A 22,803-nucleotide genomic window follows, 5' to 3' on the forward strand; every position below is an offset into this window, starting at 1 on the left:
TAAATGGTGGCCCAAATAAAACGGTAGTCCTGCAGAGGGAGAGAAATTAGAGGGATTTACAGATGTGAAGGTGTGGAATTGTTAAACTGTAGTGATTAACGCAGGACATTTTTAAAAGATGTGGAGCATCTAGAATGGTAATATTCAGAAGGTGCAGAACACAGCTGGCTTGGCACCCAGCAGTGAGTTAAGTGAAGATATAGGACTCAGTGTTGACATCATCATAATGGCCAACCACTATCACAGGCCATATTAATTTCTACCAACACTGACCACCCACAGAGAAGCTCAGAACTTGAATGCTGGGTCACATGTGATGCTCAGCCAGCAGTCCTTCCACAAATGTGGTGGGATCGCAGAATTAGGGGAAGAGGACATTGAAGAGACAAGAGTAGTGAGTGACCACAGTTCTTTACAGACTCCAACAGCTTCCAGTCTCTCAAGATGAAAAACATTACATGAGGGCATATATGTGTTTCCCACGAATAAAACGAATTCTCTCCAGGGCTTCCCGAGTAGTCCAGTGGGTAAAAATCCACCTTGCATTGCAGGGGACACAGGTTCAATCCTTGGTCTAGGAGCTAAGATCCCACATGCCATGGAGCAACTAAGTTCACGCTCCACAACTAGAGAGGCTGAGATCACACATGCCGCAAACTAAGACCCAACACAGCCAAACAATTTTTTAAAAAAAGCTTTCTCCCTTTAAGAGATATTAGTGTTTTGCTAGTCAAAGACAGTGTGGTCCACACAGCACCGCCATCACTTGGTAGCATGTTCGAAACACAAATTATGTAGCCCCAATCCCAGAACTGGGGCTTGCCCAGTGGCTCACTGGTAACGAATCTGCCTGCAGTGCAGAAGACACAGGAGATGAGGGTTCAATCCCTGGGTCAGGAAGATCCCCTGGAGAAGGGAAAGGCAACCCGCTCCAGTATTCCTGCCTCGAAAATCCTATGGACTCAAGAGCCTGGTGGGTGATGGTCCTTTGGGTCGCAATGAGTTGGACACCACTGAGTGCGCACACATGCACCCCAGAACTCCTGCACAGAAGTCCATATTTAAAGAAAAGCAACAGGTGATTTATATGCATGAAAGCTTGAGAAGCACTGAATTAGGGGATTTATCCATAACTCATTTCCCTAAGGCTAAAATGAACCATCAGCCTTGCTCCCTTCATACCTGAAAGAATAACTCAACAACAGCCTTCAAAATCTGCAGCTTACAAAGCAGCCCACATAGTACTTAGTGGCAATTAGCACAGAGTCATTGGAGAAGGCAATGGCACCCCACTCCAGTACTCTTGCCTGGAAAATCCCATGGACGGAGGAGCCTGGTAGGCTGCAGTCCATGGGGTCACTAAGAGTTGGACACGAGTGAGCGACTTCACTTTCACTTTGCACTTTCATGCATTGGAGAAGGAAATGGCAACCCATTCCAGTGTTCTTGCCTGGAGAATCCCAGGGACAGAGGAGCCTGGAGGGCTGCTATCTATGGGGTCGCACAGAGTCAGACACAACTGAAGCGACTTAGCAGCAGCAGCACAGAGTCAAAAACTAACTCTAGGATCTCCCGCATTCAGTAGGCCAGAATATTCAGGCAGAACTAATATAATTATGATTTGTTCTTGTTTTAAATACTTTCCAGAGAAAAAATTCATTTCCACTACACATACATTTAGCAGAACAATAGATAATTTACATACTTATAACTCATCTCCAGTTTTCTAGTTTCCCAAAGGGTTTTGCAAAGTCCTTAATTATATACTAGCCTGGAACAACTATTTCATTAGCTAATTTTCTGCCCACCCCCTTTTGTCAGGTGAAAATGTGTTACCACAGTTCTTAGTGGAGGCACGGTTAATGTGTTTTGGATAGCAATTTGCCTTAAAAGGGGTAATTAACATTCCCACTCCAAAATAAACACCACAACTATTAAAAAATAATACATTCAGGAATAGATTAAAAGGTTGAAGAAGCTAAACTCACATCAAAAATTTAGACTAAAAAGTCATGCAAAAATCACTGTGCACACTATTTAATATCTAGTTATTTTTTAAAATCTTCAATGAAAAAGAATCAAACTGATGATTTATCCTGTAACTCTATTTTTTTTAATTATGAAAGTATGATACCACATTTACAGGACACTTGGAAAATACAGAAGAAAGTTCCATAGAGGTACACTATATATTGTAATTATTTTTTAAGTAGATAAATTAAGATTTTTGGTTGGAGTTTCAATATCAAACTCTCAAAAATTAATTGAAAGAATATACAGAAAAGTAGAAGGATACAGTAGACCTGAAAAGCACCAGGAACCAATTCAAGATAATTAAAATTTATATAATTTTCACACAACAATAGGATATGAATTCTATTTCAGTTCCCATAGACTATAAGCTAGGAGACCACTGCAACATAGCCAGGGACATAAGACATGGCGCAAAAATTTCATGGTCTAAAGGTATTGAAATCATAAGACTCTGTGGATTTATGTTCGAACTCAGTATCAAAAGATTTATCCTCTAGTTCTTAAAGAACACAAAGCCCTGTCCATCTACGACAGACCAAATGTTAGGACAGCTAAAATCACTGAGTTTCAAAACCTGGCTGGACAGACAGAGAAGAAGAGATCCTTCTCCATGTTTGGATCAATATTAATATAAAAGCTACTAGAAAGAGTTCCATCTCTTCAGACTGCCCGATAAACAAACGCCCTCACATCAAGGAACGATATTGTATACAAACAGCAATGATAACCAGGATTCTTAGGTGCATTCTGCGGTGATAGGAAGTTCAGTTCAGTTGCTCAGGCGTGTGACCCCATGGACTGCAGCATGCCAGGCCTCCCTGTCCATCACCAATTCCCAAAGTTTACTCAAACTCATGTCCATTGAGTCAGTGATGCCATCCAACCGTCTCATCCTCTGTCGTCCCCTTCTCTTCCTGCCTTCAATCTTTCCCAGCATCAGGGTCATTTTCAGTGAGTCAGTTCTTCGCATCAGGTGGCCAAAGTATTGGAGTTTCAGCTTTAGCATCAGTCCTTCCAATGAACATTCAGGACTGATTTCATTTAGGGTGGACTGGTTGGATCTCCTTGCAGTCCAAGGGACTCTCAGTTTTCTTCACCACCACAGTTCAAAGGCATCAATTCTTCAGTGCTCAGCTTCCTTTGTAGTCCAATTCTCACATCCATATATGACTACAGGAAAAACCATACCCTTGGCTAGACAGACCTTTCTTGGCAAAGTAATGTCTAGTTTTTAAAAGTAAAAAGTAATCTCTACTTTTTAACATGCTGTCTAGGTTAGTCATAACTTTTCTTCCAAGGAATAAGCGTCTTTTAATTTCATGGCTGCAGTCAACATCTGCAGTGATTTTAGACCCCAAAAAAATAAAGTCTGCCACTGTTTCCAGTGTTTCTCCATCTATTTGCCATGAAGTGATCGGACTGGATGCCATGATCTTAGTTTTCTGAATGTTGAGTTTTAAGCCAACTTTCTCACTCTCCTCTTTCACTTTCATCAAGAGGCTCTTTAGTTCTTCTTCACTTTCTGCCATAAGGGTAGTGTCATCTGCATATCTGAGGTTATTGATATTTCTCTCAGCAATCTTGATTCCAGCTTATGCTTCATCCAGCCCAGCATTTCTCATGATGTACTCTGCATATAAGTGATATGAAAAGTCATGGCAACTCTTCCAGTTGGTTAAAAGATCTTGAAAGTCCTTTTTATAACTTGTATTGCTTCCTGCACAACTTGGTAAAGAGTCTCAGAACCTGACTTCAACCATGAGCCTATGGCTATACACACTCGAGCCACCACTCTGAAGCCTTATACTTTTCATGTTTTCATGTATATTTACTTCCTGCACTTGTTCTTCTTCCCTTCCTTATTTCCCTGGCACTCAATACATTTTCCAGAATTCCCACTGACCTACCAAGCAGCATATCCCACCTATCTCTATATTCATCCTCTCATTACCTAATTTTATTAACTCATCATGTCAACATGAGACAGGAACAAGACCTCCTGGAGGGGTGATGGAAGGGAAGAAAGGCTTGCGACAAACCTTGGATAGTTGTTATGGCCAGCAAGCACTAAAACTAGGAGAAAGTGGTCAGATGTAATTCCTCACAGAGATCTGGCTTTGGTTGCTAAACGATGAGATAAACTATAAACTAGACCCAATGCTCTGACACTGGCATGCTGCTGTAAAAAAGAAAAAAAATTTCTAAGAAAAATGAAGAAAACACTGTAAAACCACAATCTTCAGTCAGTACTGAGACTCCTAAATGATAGGTTATATACAAATATTCAGTTCAGTTGCTCAGTCGTGTCTGACTCTTTGCGACCCCATGAATTGCAGCATACCAGGCCTCCTTGTCCATCACCAACTCCCAGAGTTCACTCAAACTAACGTCCATCGAGTCGGTGATGCCATCCAGCCATCTCATCCTCTGTTATCCCCTTCTCCTCCTGCCCCCAATCCCTCCCAGCATCAGAGTCTTTTCCAATGAGATAACTCTTTGCATGAGGTGGCCAAAGTACTGGAGCTTCGGCTTTAGCATCATTCCTTCCAAAGAACATCCAGGACCGATTAGAAACAATTTATTAAATGGCTGTCCCAATTTAACTAATGCCAAGTGAGCACAGGGGCAGAGTGAACAAGCCACCAAATTTAGTAGAGATGGATCTATAGTAGGTGATTGGGAAGTATCTAACCAAGCATTGGAGAAGGAAATGGCAACCCACTCCAGCGTTCTTGCCTGGAGAATCCCGGAGACAGAGGAGCCTAGGGGGCTGCCGTCTATGGGGTTGCACAGAGTCGGACACGACTGAAGTGACTTAGCAGCAGCAGCAGCAGCAACCAAGTAAATACTCATTATTTTAAACTCTTACATTAGATAATATGTAAAATCATCAAGAAAACCTGAAGTCTCTATTCTCTAGGTCCAAGACCTTCACGTAGCTGGACTTAAAAATTTCAGAACTAAGCCTAATCCAAGGTCCCGTCATGTCATGTCTGATTAACCCTACTCTTCTAACTCTTCTGCCTCCAGTCTCCCCATTTTATTCCAGGCTGCTTATATGTCTTTAGAGCCACCAATCCCTGCCCCCACAGTACCAACTGTCCCGAGTGTACACTAAAAAGCACTGAGTATTATGCCTAACATACAAATGATATTAAGTGTCCGTTTACTATGAATCCTGAGCTGACAATTTAAGTTCCTCAAAAATCTGACCCCTACTCCCCTCTCAAACTTGAATGGTGACTATCCCCTTATAATAACCACCTACTACAAACAAAGTGGGATAGTGACTCCCCATAACCAGAAACGCCACATGCAAGGTTATTTCTCTTTCCCTTCTTGGAATACATGCCACTTTACCCTCCTCCTTCATCCATCTCTTCACTCAACCTTACTGTACCCCCAAGAGTAAATAACTCAATACTCAACCAAGCTCTCTATCCCTAGAAGCAGCTTGGCTCTAACCCCACCTCCACGTAAAGCCTTTCTAAAAGGGGCCAACTTCACTCCTGGGACGTCGAAGAGCTTATTCTGCCTACACCACTAGGGGCTAATTTAAACTGGTGACATAAAATGTCTGGTACGTATAACGATGAGTTTCATAACTGAAGCAACATCTCAGCATCAAAACTCCATGTGCCCCACATTTCAACTATCCTGATCTTTATGTCTCTAGTCTAAAAGACAGGATCTTGCCCTCAAATGAACAAGTGATGAGAGGGCTTCCGAGTCCCTCACATGTGTTATTTCTTGACCTGAGTGCTGACAACAGGGGTATGCTTAGTTCATAAAAATATGTAGAAAAATATAGACTTATGACATATATACCTTCATCTATTTATAAAAAATACAAAATAAACAGGTAGACAAGGTGAAGAGGATTAAAAAAGAAAAACCTAAGATAAATAATCTGTACAACAGAAAGAAATTCATTCTCAAATACTGGTAGGTGGAAGCCATCTCAGTCATCCCCAGGCACATAGTTATCTACAAGGATATTTAAGAATGTTTACCTTCGGTGATTTAAAAGCTATTAATCACTTTTAGCCTTTTAACAAGGTGTAGTTCAGCTGAAATAAAAACTATAAACTAAAAATGTCAACATTTCAGAGGATAATACCAACATAATTTATAGAAATACCAGGAGGACCAGCTAATTACATGAATAAAGCACTTTGGAAATGTAAATGGCATACAAATTCTAAATGATGATGATAATGATGGTTGAGGTATCAATATTTTAACCTTTATAAATGTAATTTAAAAATAATAAGCACTTCCATACTGCTTTACGTTCTCTAATCAGCTTAGAGATACTAATTAAGCCACAGGTCATCCTCTGAAATACATGCAAATAATTCCATTTAGAGAAATTGGAGGTGAAGTCACTAAGTTAGGCTCACACGGGAAGAACTACAGGGAATCCAGTTCTCTTTGGTCCGTAGGACTTCGTGGAGAAGGTGGACTATGGCGACAACAAGACTCAACTTCCTTGTTTTGCTTTTAGCTCCCTTTGTCCTCCTGACTTCAAGAATGAAAGGATTGGGGGGGGAGATATCTGGAAAGGAAATGTCATTAAAATGACAATCTGGCCCCATTATGTTTTAGTCCACACACTGACTGAAGCATGTATGTGAATAAAGCAAATGCAGAAGGTGAGTCTAAAGTAAAGGAAAAGATTCACACGAACATGTACAAAGTCACTAAGATCCAGGAATGAAAGGAATTGTCTGTTACCATCCTAGGGAAATGCTGATATAACCCTATTTCCTAACAGGATCATGAACACCCCATCCTTACATCTATATTGGACTCAACTGAGTCCAATGGCACTCAAGCTTAAGTATGAACTAAAGTGAGGAGATAGTTGGAGCAATGTGAAATAAAACTTAACCCAGAAGGTTATAGCCCTATGTCCTTATGCTACTTAGGTCCATCTTGTAGAAGATTCCCAAGACTTTATGTGTGGGAGCTCTGGCCTGGAAGGTCTGCCTAATAATCTCTACATATCTTTTCTTTTTTTCTTAACCCCTAGATTACAACAAGCTTAACACATGGTAAGATACCATAATAAAGGGAAGGAGACAAAGTCACAAATGTTTATATAAATTTTGAAAACAATGGAGACAATATATCATGGTGGTTAAGTGTCTAACTGGGAATAGACAAATCTGAGTTTACATCTCAAGGTCACCACTTAATAGCTGAGGCAAGTCACTTAGCCTCTTTAAATCTTACTTTCACCTCAAGAGAAAGCATAATAACAGCATTATCAATGTGAGGATTAAATGGGATAATGTGTACAAAGTACTAAACGTGGCAAATGCTCAGTAAATGTCAGCTATAATTTTTACATTTTTCATTATTAATGGAGAAAATAGTTCAGAGGGAAAAGAATTGTGTATCTATTCTAAAGGAATGGTAAGTGTTAACACAAATGATTAGAAGTAACAGAAAATGAATTACAAATACTGAAAGATGTGTGACACGGTACCTAAAGGCTAGGCTTGAAAATATTAGGAAAAGATAGCAAGATAAGGCAGGATAGAAATACTAATCCTGTACGAAATTTCTGAGGGCCTGCTACAAAACAGTTTACAGACAAAAAACAAAGAAGTTGTCCTCGATGCCCATATGCTAATAATTCAGCTAAAGAGACTGCAACTTTAGGTGATAGGCAGGGGGTGTTAAAAAAGGGAGAGAGAGGTAAGATAATCAGATCGACTCTTTTTGTGATAGATCCAGAATTAAGGCTCAATATGGATAGAACTACCATGATTGTTGTAATAAACAGCAAGTCGTAAGTCAAAGAAATATTTTAGGTTTGCCAAAGGAACTCCTAAATAAAATGTAGGTGAAAGTGAACTACAGCGTCTTGGTTAGCTTATACTTCTTTGCTCTTAGAAAAAGCAATTGCCGTCTCAACATCATTATGAATAGAAGCAAACTATTGCTCTTCCACTGAAAGGAGAGATGAAGACCTTGAAAAAGTCACTCCACTCTGCTAGTTTTTCCAGTTTAAAGCGGAAGCCTGGTAGTGTGAAAGAGGTGACACTCTTCATAGGCAGTGATAACCATCTAAGGAATCAAGTAAATGAATAAGATTAAATGACTGAGGAAGAATGAAGGAAGAGATGTGGCAAGAACGGAGTTGCAGGTTTATCTTCTAGTTTGCCCGTGGCACCCAACTTGCCACAGGAGCTCTGGGGTACCTTCCTAGTGATGATATACTTAGTTACTAAAAAGTCACAAAACAGTCACTTAAAATCATTCTGTTTTGAGTCTTCCTATTCAGTAGTAGTTAAGACAAATGTTGGAATCAGACCAGGATGCAAAGCTTGACCCTGTCACTTACTAGTGATCAGCTTAGGCACAGTGCCATCATCTGAGCCTGGGATTAAGACTCTCAAGCTCTCTGAAGGGTTGTGAGGGTTGAAGGAAATCATGTATTTAAGGCTTGGCTCAGGTCATATCATTAGTATATGTAGCGCTGAAATTTCCTGAAGTAACGCTAGTATTTCCTTATGACAGTCTGGTATCTAATTCCATGGTTCTCCTGCTCATCGGAATAACCAGGAGGCTTTGTTAAACACTGACTGCAGAGCCCCATTCCCCCAGAGTTTCTCAAGCAGTAAGGCTGGGATAGAATCCTAAAACTCACACTTCTAACTAGCTCCCACGTGATGCTCATGAGGCTGGTCTGGGCACCACACTTTGAACTATTAGTCTAAAGTCATTTCTGATGCTACTGTCTACTCTAAGAAATTTTCTTAAGACTCCAGAGGGAGTCAGAATTGACTTATATTAAAAACCATAATAGTTTGCAAGTACATATGCAATAAAGAAGGAGCGGGGAGAAACATCCACTGAGCTGGGATCTAAATAATCCCTAAAGAGAAAGTTTTGGTTCCCCTTGCCACAACTAACAGCCTTTTTCATAAAATGTTAGCATAGTTTTATTCTGTACAAATCCCAAGTGATTCATGTCAGATTAACTCCCCACAGAAATGAAGGCAGAATGAACAGATGGCTTTTTCCTTTCTAAATACTGTGTGTATAACATATAATTTTTTTTTTTTTTTTACTTAAGCAGTAAAACTCACTGGCTCCAGAGTCACATAGGGTCTAAATAAAATAATCTAACTGCACTCACAACCACAGTTCTGAGGTCCTATTCACTTGCTCCTTTAATACTGTGAACTGCTCCTGCCCTATCAGCTCTGAGTTGGCCATGGATGAGAGGAGTTGCAGTAGATATAAAACCAAGAGCAAATAAATACAAAGATGAGTGTTTTCCCAGGCTTTTCTGCCTGCCTCCAAGTTTTTATTTTAAAGAAAAGAGCACAGCTCTTCATGGCATACACTTTCTCATCTCTCTATTCCTCTGATTAATGATCCCAGAAGACAAACAACAGCTCATCATATACACTGGAATGGTGTTTATATGTAGGTAGAAGAAAATCATAAGAGTATTTTTTTTATTAAAAGTGGAAACTTCCTTCCAAGTGAGCAATTTAAGCATCCTTGTTTCATTTTAGGAATTTCACCTTTACCCTTCCCCAAGTAAATGGATTTTCATCATCTCCAATTGCTACCAGCTTAAAAAAAAAAAAAATAGACAGGCAAAAGTACCACTCTTTGACCAGCTACAACATATAAAGACTTGGCGACCACGGCAAAATGATACTAATTACCATAAACTAGCTGGGCACCTCCAAATTGAGGCTTTCAGAAGTAATTTACTACCATAAACGGACTCAATTATGGCAATTTTAATTTCATATTCTTGTAGTTCCTTTTGACCATTCTTCCCCCTCTTGTAACTTTGCTGGTCTTTAAAAAGGGCACTGTCACCTTTGGCTGGATCTTTTTTAATGCTAGGTTTGTAACATCCTCTTGAAGCTTGAAATTAAATTTTTTTTTTTGCCTACCAATTTAGTCCCTTCCCACTTGGCAAACATCATTTGTGACTCTTGCATCTCTAATGGAGCTGAAAATTAAGATGACTTTTTTTGTTTAATTCTTTGGTATGCCAAAGTATCATCAATAATGTTAGCACGGCTTTTTTCTGTATAGTGGCCCAGGAGTTAAAATAAAAGCCTTACATTTCCACAGCACCTCATCCCCTGGAGGACCACAGACCACCTCACAAACCACACTCTGAGGACACACCCCCATGCCGCTCCCTGGCAGGTGCCCCTCAGCAAAATGCATGCTCTTATTAACTAGCATTTACTCAGAAGAATTCCATAGTAACAGCTCTAATGATTCTAAAGAAAGACTTAGCACTCAAAGAAGGCAATTACACACAAAACACATCACTGAAAGAAGTGGATTCAGTTTACAGCAAATGTGGTTCACTTACAGCAAGATATGAACAAGAACAAGAACTTACTTAATGTGGATAAGACAATCGAAATGAAAAATCAAACCGTAAAATCTTTTTTTTCCCCCAAAGAACTAAGGGCAGTTTGGGGATCGTTTTGACTTAGCCAACTATTGTCACCATTCTTCCAAAAGTATCCTCAGTGCCTGTGTCAGTCGCTCAGTCATGTCCAACTCTTTTTGAGACCCCAAGGACTGTAGCCTGCCAGGCTCCTCTGTCTGTGGGATTCTGCAGGCAATACTGGAGTGGGTTGCCATTTTCTCCCCCAAGGGATCTTCCCCACCCAGGAATCGAACCTGGGTCTCCAGCACTGCAGGCAGATTCTTTACTATCTAAGCCACCAGGGAAGCCCCTAAAAAGTATTGTCATACTCACAGTGAAAATGATGCTGACAAGCAAGCACTGTTATCTATGGGGTTGACCAAAAAGTTTGTTCAGGTTTTTCCATAACATCCTACAGAAAAAACTCTAATGATCTTTTTGACCAACCCAATACTAACAAGCTGGTGATGGTCTCAATTATTAACAGTTTCTCTTGCCAACATTATTTCATGCCCCTTATGTGGAACCTGGAGCTATTCTGCCTGGTCAAGAGAAACCCCAGGGATGATTTCACTGCCATCCAGTGAAGGAGAGGATGAACTGCTCTCCTGGGAGCGCAGCAGTCTTTCAAGTCTTCGTTGTCACAAAGCTTTATGAGTCCTCTGCTATTAATACATGACTTTTAAATCTACAAAGTTCATCACAATTACAAAGCATGTAAAATTCAACCCTAGGACTTTCCTGGTGGTCCAATGGTTGGGAATCTGCCTGCCAGGGCAAGGGGCACAGGTTTGATCCTTGGCCCAAGAAGATTCCACATGCCGCAGGGCAACTGAACCCATGTACCACAACTACTGAGCCTGTGCAGCAAGAGAAATCACTGCAATGAGAAGTCCATGCACCGCAAGTAGCGGGCAGTCTCTGCTTGCTGCAACTAGAGAAAGTCCACATGCAGCAACGAAGACCCAGACCAGCCCAAATAAATACATTAAAATACAGTCCTAAAATCAACTGATCAACTGATATGTATTGGGTATCTACTATTCATTCATTCAAGAAATGTTAATTAGGTACATACTGAACATAGAAAGTGGTACCAAATTTGGGGGCAGGCAGGGAACTCACAGCTAATAAACAACAGTCCCACTCCTTCTCTCAAAAGGCTTAAAGTCTAGTTTAAAAAGGAATTAAACACTGCATGTGGGAAAGCACGGTGAGAAACTGATTGATGTATAAGAAATGATCCTCCAGAGGACTTCTACCTGACTGAAAAGATGTAGATTCAGCAAAGAACAGAGAACTAACAAGACGTGTTGAACAAGTAGTAATACAAGGGCAATGAGTTCTTGAAAGGAAATGCTCAGTGAATGCTTCCAGATGAGATAACGCAGAGAAGACTGGAGTATATTAGAGAAGATATTCAGGCATGAGGGCAAAGACAGTGGGAAGGATGTACAGGACCAACAAGTGTTGCTGTGAGAAGGGACGGTGTCATATCTGGAGGACAGAGAGAGACTAATTTAATTAGAATACAGCATCTCTATAGGACTTCCCAAGTGGCTCAGTGGTAAAGAGTCCACCTGCCATGGCAGGAAACTAAGAGACCTGGGTTCAATCCCTGGGTCAGGAAGATCCCCTGGAGAAGGAAATGGCAACCCACTCCAGTATTCTTGCCTGGAGAATCCCATGGACAGAAGAGCCTGGAGGGCTACAGTCCATAGGGTCACAAAGGAGTCAGACACGACTGAGCACAGCACGGCACACAGGACAAGGGTAAACTAAAGAAGGAAAAACAGGCTTTGTCCAAATTGTGGGAACCCTTGAATGACTAAGAGAAAAAGAAAACACCTTATGCACAACCTAATACAAGGAAATGGATCATTTGTAATAAACCTAAATTTAATTTGCATTTCCAATTCGCTTCTTTTACTATACAATGATGCTACTACAAAGACTGGCACGTGCACCACCACCATAACATAAGGAGTCAAGCTTTTCTTTCAAGCCCTTAATCATCGAAAATCTTGGAATTATCACATTTTTACAGGAGAGAGGAAGAGTCTATGATCACCTAACCTGAATATCCTTTTTCCTTAAATTAAAATCCTGGGAGGAGCAGGTGGGACGGGACTGGTATTCACTCCTGAAGATCTTCTACTCCGCTGTACCCCAGGGAGGCCAGCTGGCAAACCCTACAGGGTTATTAGGTGTCTCTGATGAAGATCCTGACCCCATACCCAGCACCCCTCTTGATCAAAAGTATCTGCCTCCAGTGAGGGACCCTATTGACCTGCATCTCAAACACAGGGGAGTAATTCTCTAAGATCAGGCGACTCTGTTGCTGGGTCAACCTCAGGGCAATGAATCTCCACTTTAGCTTATGTCAATCAGCAGAGCATCTAAAATGTGCCTTGTTGAAGGAAAACAAGAGGTGGTATTTCTTTCTGATCGCAGCAGGTGAACAGATCATCAACGAGGACCCAGAATCAGAGAAGAAAGAAATAAAAGAGGTGGAGGGATGTTCTGTCTATTTCCCAACTGATACACATTCAGTTCTGTCACGATCAAATGGCCGATGATATTCAACTCCACTTTCCTAGGGGACCATCCTATGGCCCAACAGTTCTCACTGTAGAAATACCCTGACACGTCAGCTGACATTCTGCATGTCTGTTTTTCTGCTGTGCTCATCTATACTACTGTGTTCATTTCACATTTGAATTTTTAAAAATCACTGTAAAGGTCTCACCCTCATTGTTCCAAGTTCAACACCTGCATTCGATTTTCCAATCAAAAGCATCAGACCTACATTATCCATCATGATTTTGTATTCCTTTGTGTTAAAAACATGGTTGACTATAAACAAGTACTTAATTTTACTTTGGGGCCCTTTTTGATGATCTGCTCTCTGTGAAAACACTTAAGCAATCCCTGAAAAGTGCTCTGTATCGTATCAATGCCAACTATTGGAGAGTCATGACTCCCTGAGTGACTAACTTCACAATGACGCTCGTTTCTTCAATGTCATCCCATCTCCGAAAAGGTTAACCTCTGTTGGCTTCCGTGCTTGTTCCTAAACATGCTAGTTCTCCAAAAAGCACTGAAACGTGCCTCATCTCAAGTCCTTCATCACTACAGATGCTCGGCTTGGGATTCCCACCCGTTTGTCTGTCATTCTGGTGCACACGTGCCTGACACTCAAGGCAGCAACCCAGATGCTATCTCCCCCAAACCGGGGAGATGGAGATGATCAGTCTCAGCTCCAGGAGGAGACGCTGTTTCGTGCAGCACAGCCCAAAATAGCGCTGGCCTTTTTCATTGCCATATCACGCTGCTAACACATAACTAATGTGCTGTCAAAATTTATCACCCCCGTGAAACTGGCTATTCCGTGCTGAGGTTTCGTCATCTGCTGCAGTTCACTTGGAGGCAGCCCTTCTTCTTCTCCTTAGATGGAATCCTATCCCAAGTGTTGCATTTTGCTATCATTGCTCACTTTTTATTTTTTAAAAATCCTTCAAAAAAACTTTTAGGGAGCTCATCAAAAAAGATTCATGCCTCTCACCACCGTGCCACTCCAACAACACCAACAAAGACTTCTGGGAAGACCAGAAATACTTAAAAAAAAAAAAAAATGCACCTTTGAATGCTATACAATTTGCTATAATCTTAAGGATAATATAACTTAAAATGATTCTGAAGACAATTCTTCTGTGAAGGGCTCAGGTTTTTTCAGCACCTGAATGGTATTATAGGTATAGATTTGGGAGCAAAACTGTATTCTGTCCATCCTTCTATAACTAAGCGAAAGTGTACATGACACACAGGTGGTGAATGAGATGCTGTAAAGCAGTTTGAGAGATCTCTGAGTAACAGCTTCTTAAGCTCCTTTAAGTCAGGCAGGACTTTTAATGACTATATTTACTTTTTGCGGCTTCCCATTAACCACATTCCCTGGAGTTCTGGTGGATCTGAGAGAAGAAACAGGGAATATATCAGGAAACTCTTGAAGCCAGCCTCACATACCAGTTCTCAGTCATGATATAGCCACGGTGTAGCCTGGTCCAGGGATTATGGGGGAAATAAACCTCACATTATCCCAACTCCAAGGTCTCTTCCTAATGGCTGGCCCAATGGACTTTTTGTCCTGCTTGCTTTGTTTGTTCACTTCCTCTGGGGATCACTTGCAGATCTGTTAAAATAGGCTTTTAGTCCCTCTCCAAGGTGTCTGTCCACATCCCCTAAGGAATGGCCAGAATCTGAAAGCCACCATCTCTAACTGGAACAGCATTTGGGTCCTGCTCAAAAATTGCTACCATATCAACCATACATAATGGAAAAAAGCAGACACAAAGAAAGGCAAAATGTGGCATCACTGTTAGAAGCCTCAGTCTCTAGGAACTATAACATATGCTGGTTGGAGCAACATTGGAGAGCTGATTGAACTGATGGACTACCAAAGGAAAGCAGGGCTTCCCAGGTGGTGCAATGGTAAAGAATCTGCCTGCCAATGCAGGAGACATACATTTGATCTCTGAGTTGGGACGATCCCCTGGAGAAGGAAATAGCAACCCACTCCAGTATTCTTGCCTAGAAAATTCCATGAGCAGGGGAGTCTGACAGGCAATGGTCCATGGGGTCACAAAACAGTCAGACATGACTGAGCACGCGTGCATGCACCGAAGGAAAATGGTCCTCGCTTCACTCTTACACTCAGGAGCTTCTGAGCTGGTCCATTAGCATAGAGTCAGCTACTATCCACAGACAGACGGTCCCTAAATTTCTATCTCCCACCCTAAGCTCTCCCCTAGCCTCCAGGGTCCCATCTCTAGTTGCCTGAAACACAATTCTATGGGGATATTTTGCTAACGTCTCACATTTAACAAGCACAAAGCACTATCTTCTTGATCCTAATTCCCAATCACACAGGCTCAAAACTTCACCCTGACTTGAGACTCTCCATTTCTTAGAGTCAATGTTAAAATGCTCAGAAAATTCACTCTTTCAAAAGCTCTCTCTTAGCTCTGTGTTCTTTCTCTTCATGGGCCTTGCCCTAGTCTAGCCCCTCCTTCTTATATCGATTGAACTTGCCTTCTAATTGGTATCTCTCCATCCATTTCCTTCTCCAGTGATTCACTGTGAACACTGCTGCCAGAAAACTCATCCTAAAAATACTGCTTTCACCATCTCACTCCTCTATTGAAAAAGTATAACATCAACCATCATCTATGAAGTAATCATGCCCTCCTCAGAACAATTTAAATCTGATGAAGCCTCTTGACCTAAGTTAGGAACATCAATAAATAGCAAAAGACACCGTGGGGAAGCAATCACTAAAAGCCAGAATGTAGGAAATTCTACAGGACAAATGATCTGGCTTTGCCAATAAATAAATTTCAAGAGGTAAAAATGAGATGGACAGGAAATTATACATTAAAAGAGTTCCAAGAAACTTAATAAGCACACTGTTGTGTTTAAACCTTATTTGAATACTGATTCAGATAAACTATAAAAAACATACAATTAGGACATTTGAGAAATGGGAAATATGAACACTGGCTTGATATCTGATAGTAAGAAAATTATGCCTTTAGGTATGATTATAGTTTTTAAAAGGAGACCTTATCTTTCTGAGATTCACACTGGACTACCGATAAAACAATAAGCTCTCTAGGACTTTTTTAAAATAAGGAAAAGGGAAATGGGCAGGGGTAGAAATGAGACAACAGGACTATATATTGGTAGCATTGGAAACTGAAAATGTGACAATGGGTGCATGGGGTTCGTTATACATTTCTTTGTATTTCTGAACATGTTTGATGTTTCCAGTAATAAAAACAAACAAAAAAAAAAAATTGTAATGGCAGCCTATGGCCAAAAGACGCAAGTCCAAATTGCCCAGTCTCAATTATTTAAAGGTCTCTATGGCAGCCAAAATTATTCAAATTTATTTTTGGTAACACTTTCCTAAACTGATCCAAAAAACCTCCATTCTTCCTAGCCCTCTATAATACTATTTGTATTACGTATTCAACCCTAATCATGTGTGGATGTTCCAAATCTCTCCTTGCCCATGAGCTCAAGTACTTTAACCCATTCAGACCCCTTCCTCTGAAATTTTTCCCCGGGACCATAAACAGCTCTGTATTATTGTTAGTTATGTTTTTATCCCAGCTCCCTGCAAAATTAATTTCATAAACTTCTTTTACCTATACATCTTGAAAAAGAAGTCTTTTCCCGTAGTTAAAAATAACAAACTTCCATTAATATAAACCTGAAAAACTTATATAAGTAATAAATAGGGGTGGGGAGAGAAGAAACAAAACATCTGTTTCTTATGTTTGCTGTCTTTGGGCTACTAAGTAAAGTTGACCAAAATCTCTAAATGGAGATTAATTACAGCACAGTCATTTAGTTTTCCTTTCCCCTTTAAAGTGTGTAGATATTAAACAGCATTTTCCTGTCTTCATGGAGCTTCAACATGCTATCATTATTTACTTCACGGAACACACACTCCCTCCTAAACATGCCACAGTGGCACATCTTTCCAAATAAAAAACTAAACTCACTTCTTACAAACTTCTCCCAGCCCTTAAGACTTGTCTCCTAACAGTCTTGGTTTTAATATGACCACATCTATAACTACTTGCTCATTGTAGCTCTTAACCAGATTGTGCACTAGAATCAGTTGGAATTCTATTAAAAGAGGCTTTGTAGACGTAGGATCCACAGGTCATTCTGATTGGGAGGAAGGTTCAATGACTACTAATAGCTGTGACTACTAAGATATTCAGAACATTCAGGTTATCTAAACTGAAGCCACTGGCAACAAACATAAACGAGATCATTTTTTTGACCCTATGTGGTAAAGCAAGGGCTTAAACCAATTTTACTGAATTTAACAAAATACTTGGCATTTTAGGATTGGAAAAGCCAAATCTCTATTCAGTGACTGATATCCACTAAATCTTGAAGTCCTTAATTTTCACAATTTGAAAACATGTATACATATACAGGTATAAATAAAACTTCTTTACATACACTTGGTAAAATTCCTAATAAGACATATTCCTCAACCCAAAATCTTTAAAAATACAAGAACTAAAATTTTTTCGACTAAATGAGTCAACTAAAAATATCATCGGTTTTCCAGTTGAATGTCAACATGTCAAAGTCCAAGCCAAGGTAGGCATTTAAACCACTGACTGAAACAGTTTAAAAGGAGGCCAGGGCAAGCTGAGCTCTACATATGACTCTCCAGTGCTGTAACGGAGCCTTGAACTTGTGCAACTGCCACAAACGCACTGGGAACCAGAGGGATCTCCTTGGCTGCCCAGCGCTTCCTGCTTTCAGTAATGAACATACAGAGAGTCCTAGGCAATGGAAACTGACTTAAATTCAGAAGAAGATTTCTCCTTTAACTTGCACATGTTAACTGCATCCCATTCATCGGGCAGCACACTATCCATTGACAAGACAGAACAAACATCCTAGCACCTTTCTGAAGACTCAACGGCCTGGCTGACAGCATGTCTTTAATATGCCACCCAAAATAGCGGCTATCAAAGAGCTTTAAAGGCTGCAAAATGAAGAGAAACTATTTCTGCAAGAATAATCTCACAAGTTCTCCAGCCTAAAATACTTGGGGGCGGGAGGGGAACCTAGTTTTCCTCTAAGGGGAATAGAATCCTCAGCTAACCAAAATATCAAATGAAATAAAAATCTAAGAATAACCTAGTTTCAGACGTGGGTTCAAAATAGAAATTGCAATTGTCTCCTTGGGAAACCCTCCAGGTCATGGGTCAGTACCAATACAATTTGTGGATTTTCATATCTGACAGCAAACTTCAAGCTCTCTCTGCATGAGGGTAGTTTTATCACTATGTAAACATTTCAGTGGCAGTTAACAAAAGTAAGATGATGTTCCATTCTGTCTCTGCTTCAGGGCACTGTAAAGTGAAGTGTCTTGTGGTGTCACCGCCACTGGTTCGACAGTGTAATTACCACCCTCCGCTTCCATCTGCACAATACTATCTGGTACATTCAGGGGTTGGTTACACACGTAAGCCAACAATGACAAAGCAAGCAGTTTTGTTTTGAAAAGAGATGAGGGAAAAAATGAGTTGTTGTTTTTTTTCCCGGAATCAAAACACCTGAAATATATGTTTGTTCAAAGTGATCCTCTTACTTCCTCTGTTAAATCCCACAAGAAATGGAGTATTTTGTGTTTCTAGTATACCGCAGTCTTATACACTTAAAAATGTGCAGTCAATGGTATGACAGGCATGTCATCAAGCAGGTGACATTTTGGAAGGTACTGCTGCTGCTCAGAGGGACAAAAACATGTATTCCTATTATCACAGTTTCAAAAAGAGTGTAAAATTGAAAAGGGAGTTCAACGGTGTGTGGCCACAGAGCCGACACCAGGAGAAAACGCTGACACCCTGTTACTGTGATAGCTACAGCCTTGTCTCCACACACAGCTGTCTCCAGACACAAACACGCTGAGACAAATGAGCCTTCCAACTACAAGACGGATTCTGCCTGCCAGGGACAGCCCAGGTTCCAGTGGAGAAAGGCTGCCAAAGTCTACATGATCAAAAATTGTTTTCTTTTCCAAGATTTAATACACAAAAGAGCATTTCAATTTTTCAGCAAGAAACACTTTCCATTCAAAGAAACACTAAAATTCAAACTCTGTAACACTTGAAACTCCATTTATATGATCCCATCACCTTCATTCATGTAGGTACACGCTTAACTGCAGGCATCCATGGTTCTCAACTCTGTTCTCCAGGAATGATCTTAACTTAAAGAGCATTCCACCAACAAGTTTAAGAAAACTAAATTGGCCCTAAGCTCCAATACTTTGGCCACCTGATGAGAAGAGCCAACTCACTGGAAAAGACTCTGATGCTGGGAAAGATAGATAGCAGGAGAAGGGGGCGACAGACAATAAGAGCACATAGTTGGCCCCAATAGCTTAAACACTAAAACATCACTAAAATATCTGTCATACGAAAAAGCAGCAAAAGTCAACTACATGGTTTTAGAGTTTCCAAAAGACTCCTAAAGGTTTACAAATCTTTCTCTCTTTACTGTACTCCTCTAACATGCTCCATGAAAGCCTGTCGTTTACTCCACTATAAGACAACATCTCAAATACTATAACCCACTGACCCTCCATTGGCATACAAAATACTAATAGTAGCCTTGCTTTAGTCTCCAGCCTCTACACCCAGCCCTTTCAATGCTACCATATGAACCCAACTTCATCTCACTACATGCCAGTCAAAATCCACAATGGGCCAGTATCACCTAAAACAAAGGTCCTCAAACTTGGACGTGCATATAGGTCACCTGAAAGGATTATTAAAATACAGAATGTATGGCTGCACCCCTAGACTTTCTGATTCAGTAACTATGAAGTAGGAATAAAAATCTGCATTTTTAACATGCTCCCAGGTAACACAAATACTGCTGGTCCAAGAAACATACTTTGAGAACCACTGGCCCAAAGCAACAGCTCCCAATTACAGGATCTCAAACAAATGAATCATCTTAGGAGCTGAAACAACCCCACAAAATCCAGTGTTTATCCACAGTGATTCTTATTCAGAAGGTCAAGGATGGGACTAGGTATCAAACTGGAGGTAAACTTTCCCCATCTTTCAAGATGATATACACCGATTTCTGTCTGGCTTGTACTATTTCTAATGAGAAGTTAGTGAAAAAAAAAATTTTATCACTGGTTCCCTATAGGTAGTGTGTCCTTTTTTCCTCTGGCTACCTTGAAGATTTTTTCTTTGCTTTTCAGATACCTGATGATAATATGTCTAGGTATGGTATTCTTTGTGTTAATCTTCCTTGTGATTTGTTGAGCTTCTTGTATCTGTGGGTTTATGTTTTTCAACATATTTAGAAATTTGGGGTCATAGTTTCTTCCAATAACTGACTGCCCCAATCTCTCTCCCCACTGTCTGTACTTGCAGCCACACACATGTTGGATTCCATGATATTGTCCCACAGGACATTATGACTTTGTTCATTGTTCTCTTCAGTCTATTTCTCCCTGTACTTCATAGTTTTGGTTGGTTTTGATAGATTTTTGTTGAAGTTTTCTAATTCTTTCTTCTACAGCATGCAATCTGTGGCTAAATGCATCTGGCATATTTTCCATTTCAGATATTAACCTTTATCACATTTTAAAAATTCTGGTGATGAGTCATTTTTCGGCTTTTTTGCAAGTATAATAATTGTATGCTGGACAATGTGGTGAATCATTATCGAGAATCTGGATTATGTTACTTTGGAGTCAGTTTCGTTCTGGCAGGAGATTAATTCACGAGTGGAGGGCTAACACTGTAGAAACCTGGTTTGGAGCTTTATTACGTGAAAGTATAGTATCCCTTACTATATGGCTAGAATAGCCCAAGTCCTAAAATATAACCTTTCTGGGGACATCTGAAAGCACAGGATGTTCACCAAGTTCTCCTTACACTGGCTGGTCTGAACTCCAGTGCTTCCCACCATTTGGCAACTTGCGCAATTTCCATTCAGCTCACAGTCCCATGATAGCTATTTGCCACGCCGTGGAGTGTGTGAAACTTCATCTCTGACCAAAGGCTCAACAGCACTCTCTTCAGATTTCTGGGGCTCCTTCACTGCAATTCCCTCGACTTTGGTGTCCTAATCCACAAGCTGGAGTTGCCTCCACATCCCTGAAACCGGACCTCTGCTTCATCTGCTTAGAGTCTGCTAATGTCTGTTCACTTTTCTATGTCACAGTTTGGAAAGCATCCCCAGAGAAGAAGCTGGGATGAAGGTGAAACTGACCTCATGTATTCTCTTCTCTCAACTAACCATTCTGATTACCTGAGTCCATCCAGTTTCCAGTCACTTTGGGTAGGAGGTAACCTCATCATGGACAGAACCAAATGAATTTAATTCTAACAATTTTTGAAACAGCTTTAAAAATCTATAATCTTAGCAACTATACATCAATAAAAATTAATTTTAAAAAACCTACTGTCTTATCCTTAAAATAAGCATGTAACCTGAAAAGTTTATGTTTCCATGACAGATGAACAAACCAAGACATAAAATATTAAATAACCAGTTTCTGAAAAATAAAGATATTTTATTCAATACACAAATATTCAACAAGCACCTACTATGGTTGCATGGTAATCAACATAGCAGCAAAACAAACTCAAGGAATAGAGTTGCAATCTATATTCTTTCTAGTGAACCATTAATAAAGCACAGACTACCTCTAAAAAACTGTCTAATGAATAACCAGGAATCAATCAATCCACCAAGAGCATGCCTATACTCTCGAAAATGACTACAATTTACATTCACGATTTATTTTTTCCTGCAAAGACTCCTATTTGCTATGCAAATAATTTCATTTCTACATAGCTACATTTTTCAATTCCCTGTATATACTTATTATTTTTCCTATTAGTAGATGATGTCTAACCAAGTCACTTCTATTGAGCTATGTCAAATTTGTTTCAGCTAACTCTTAATTGTATTTCTCATTTTCATCTGGCCAAATCACATTTTCCTGGCACATGGAGAGAAAATATAATAAAATTTCTTAATACCACCTCTGCAGCATCACACCAAACATTAATATCATTGCTCCGATCATCAACAAACCAAAGTGATGCATTTATACTTTACAGGTTTATCTTCATCTCTCAATATAAGCTCTTGACCTGTCTTTTACCCCAACATATTCAAGAGCTGACTGTACGAAAAATGGTGATAAAATTAAGCTACATGTATGTTTATAAATCAGTGTTTAAGAACATTTTCATACTGATTACATAAACATATGACTAATTCCAGCAAAGTAACGTACATTACAACAGGAAGTCAAATACTATAAGATACCTGATTGCTACATATTAAGAATGTCCCAATTTTAAGGTCTGGCCAAAAACACTTTATTTTAAAGGTATTTTGAAGATGACAGAACTCCATTACATCAGCAACCATCACCTTTAAAGAGAAACATGACATTCTCACTCTGTTTATGAGTAAGGAAATATTTTCAGGTGGCTGGTTTTTTTATGTTCCTACCTGTGATTCTGAATCAAGACGGCACCCTTTGTCAAAGGGCCTTACCTGCAGAACATCTTGGATCTTCACCCACACATCTGCCATGTCATACAATTTGACATCTTCCTGCTGACTCAGTGGAGTCAGCACAGCATCTTGCAGGTATCCCAGGACCACAGAGTGCGCCGTGGCTACAGCGTTAAACTTGTCAAACAGCAACTCCAGCAGTTCTAGAAGTAGCCTGGTGAAAAAAAAAAAAAAAAAAAAAC

The 22,803-nt window shown here is 40.1% G+C and overlaps 1 protein-coding gene across 1 annotated transcript in view; it reads right to left on the reverse strand.

Annotated features, from left to right (window-relative positions):
* EXOC4 (exocyst complex component 4) overlaps positions 1 to 22,803 on the reverse strand; it is an 816,876-nt gene that overhangs the window by 685,127 nt on the left and 108,946 nt on the right. The window contains exon 7 of the mRNA XM_018046915.1: positions 22,601 to 22,775. Coding sequence (XP_017902404.1) covers positions 22,601 to 22,775 — 175 coding nt within the window. The remainder of the gene's footprint in view (positions 1 to 22,600; positions 22,776 to 22,803) is intronic.

The sequence above is a fragment of the Capra hircus genome, chromosome 4, assembly GCF_001704415.2.
Source record: "Capra hircus breed San Clemente chromosome 4, ASM170441v1, whole genome shotgun sequence".
NCBI lineage: Eukaryota > Metazoa > Chordata > Mammalia > Artiodactyla > Bovidae > Capra > Capra hircus.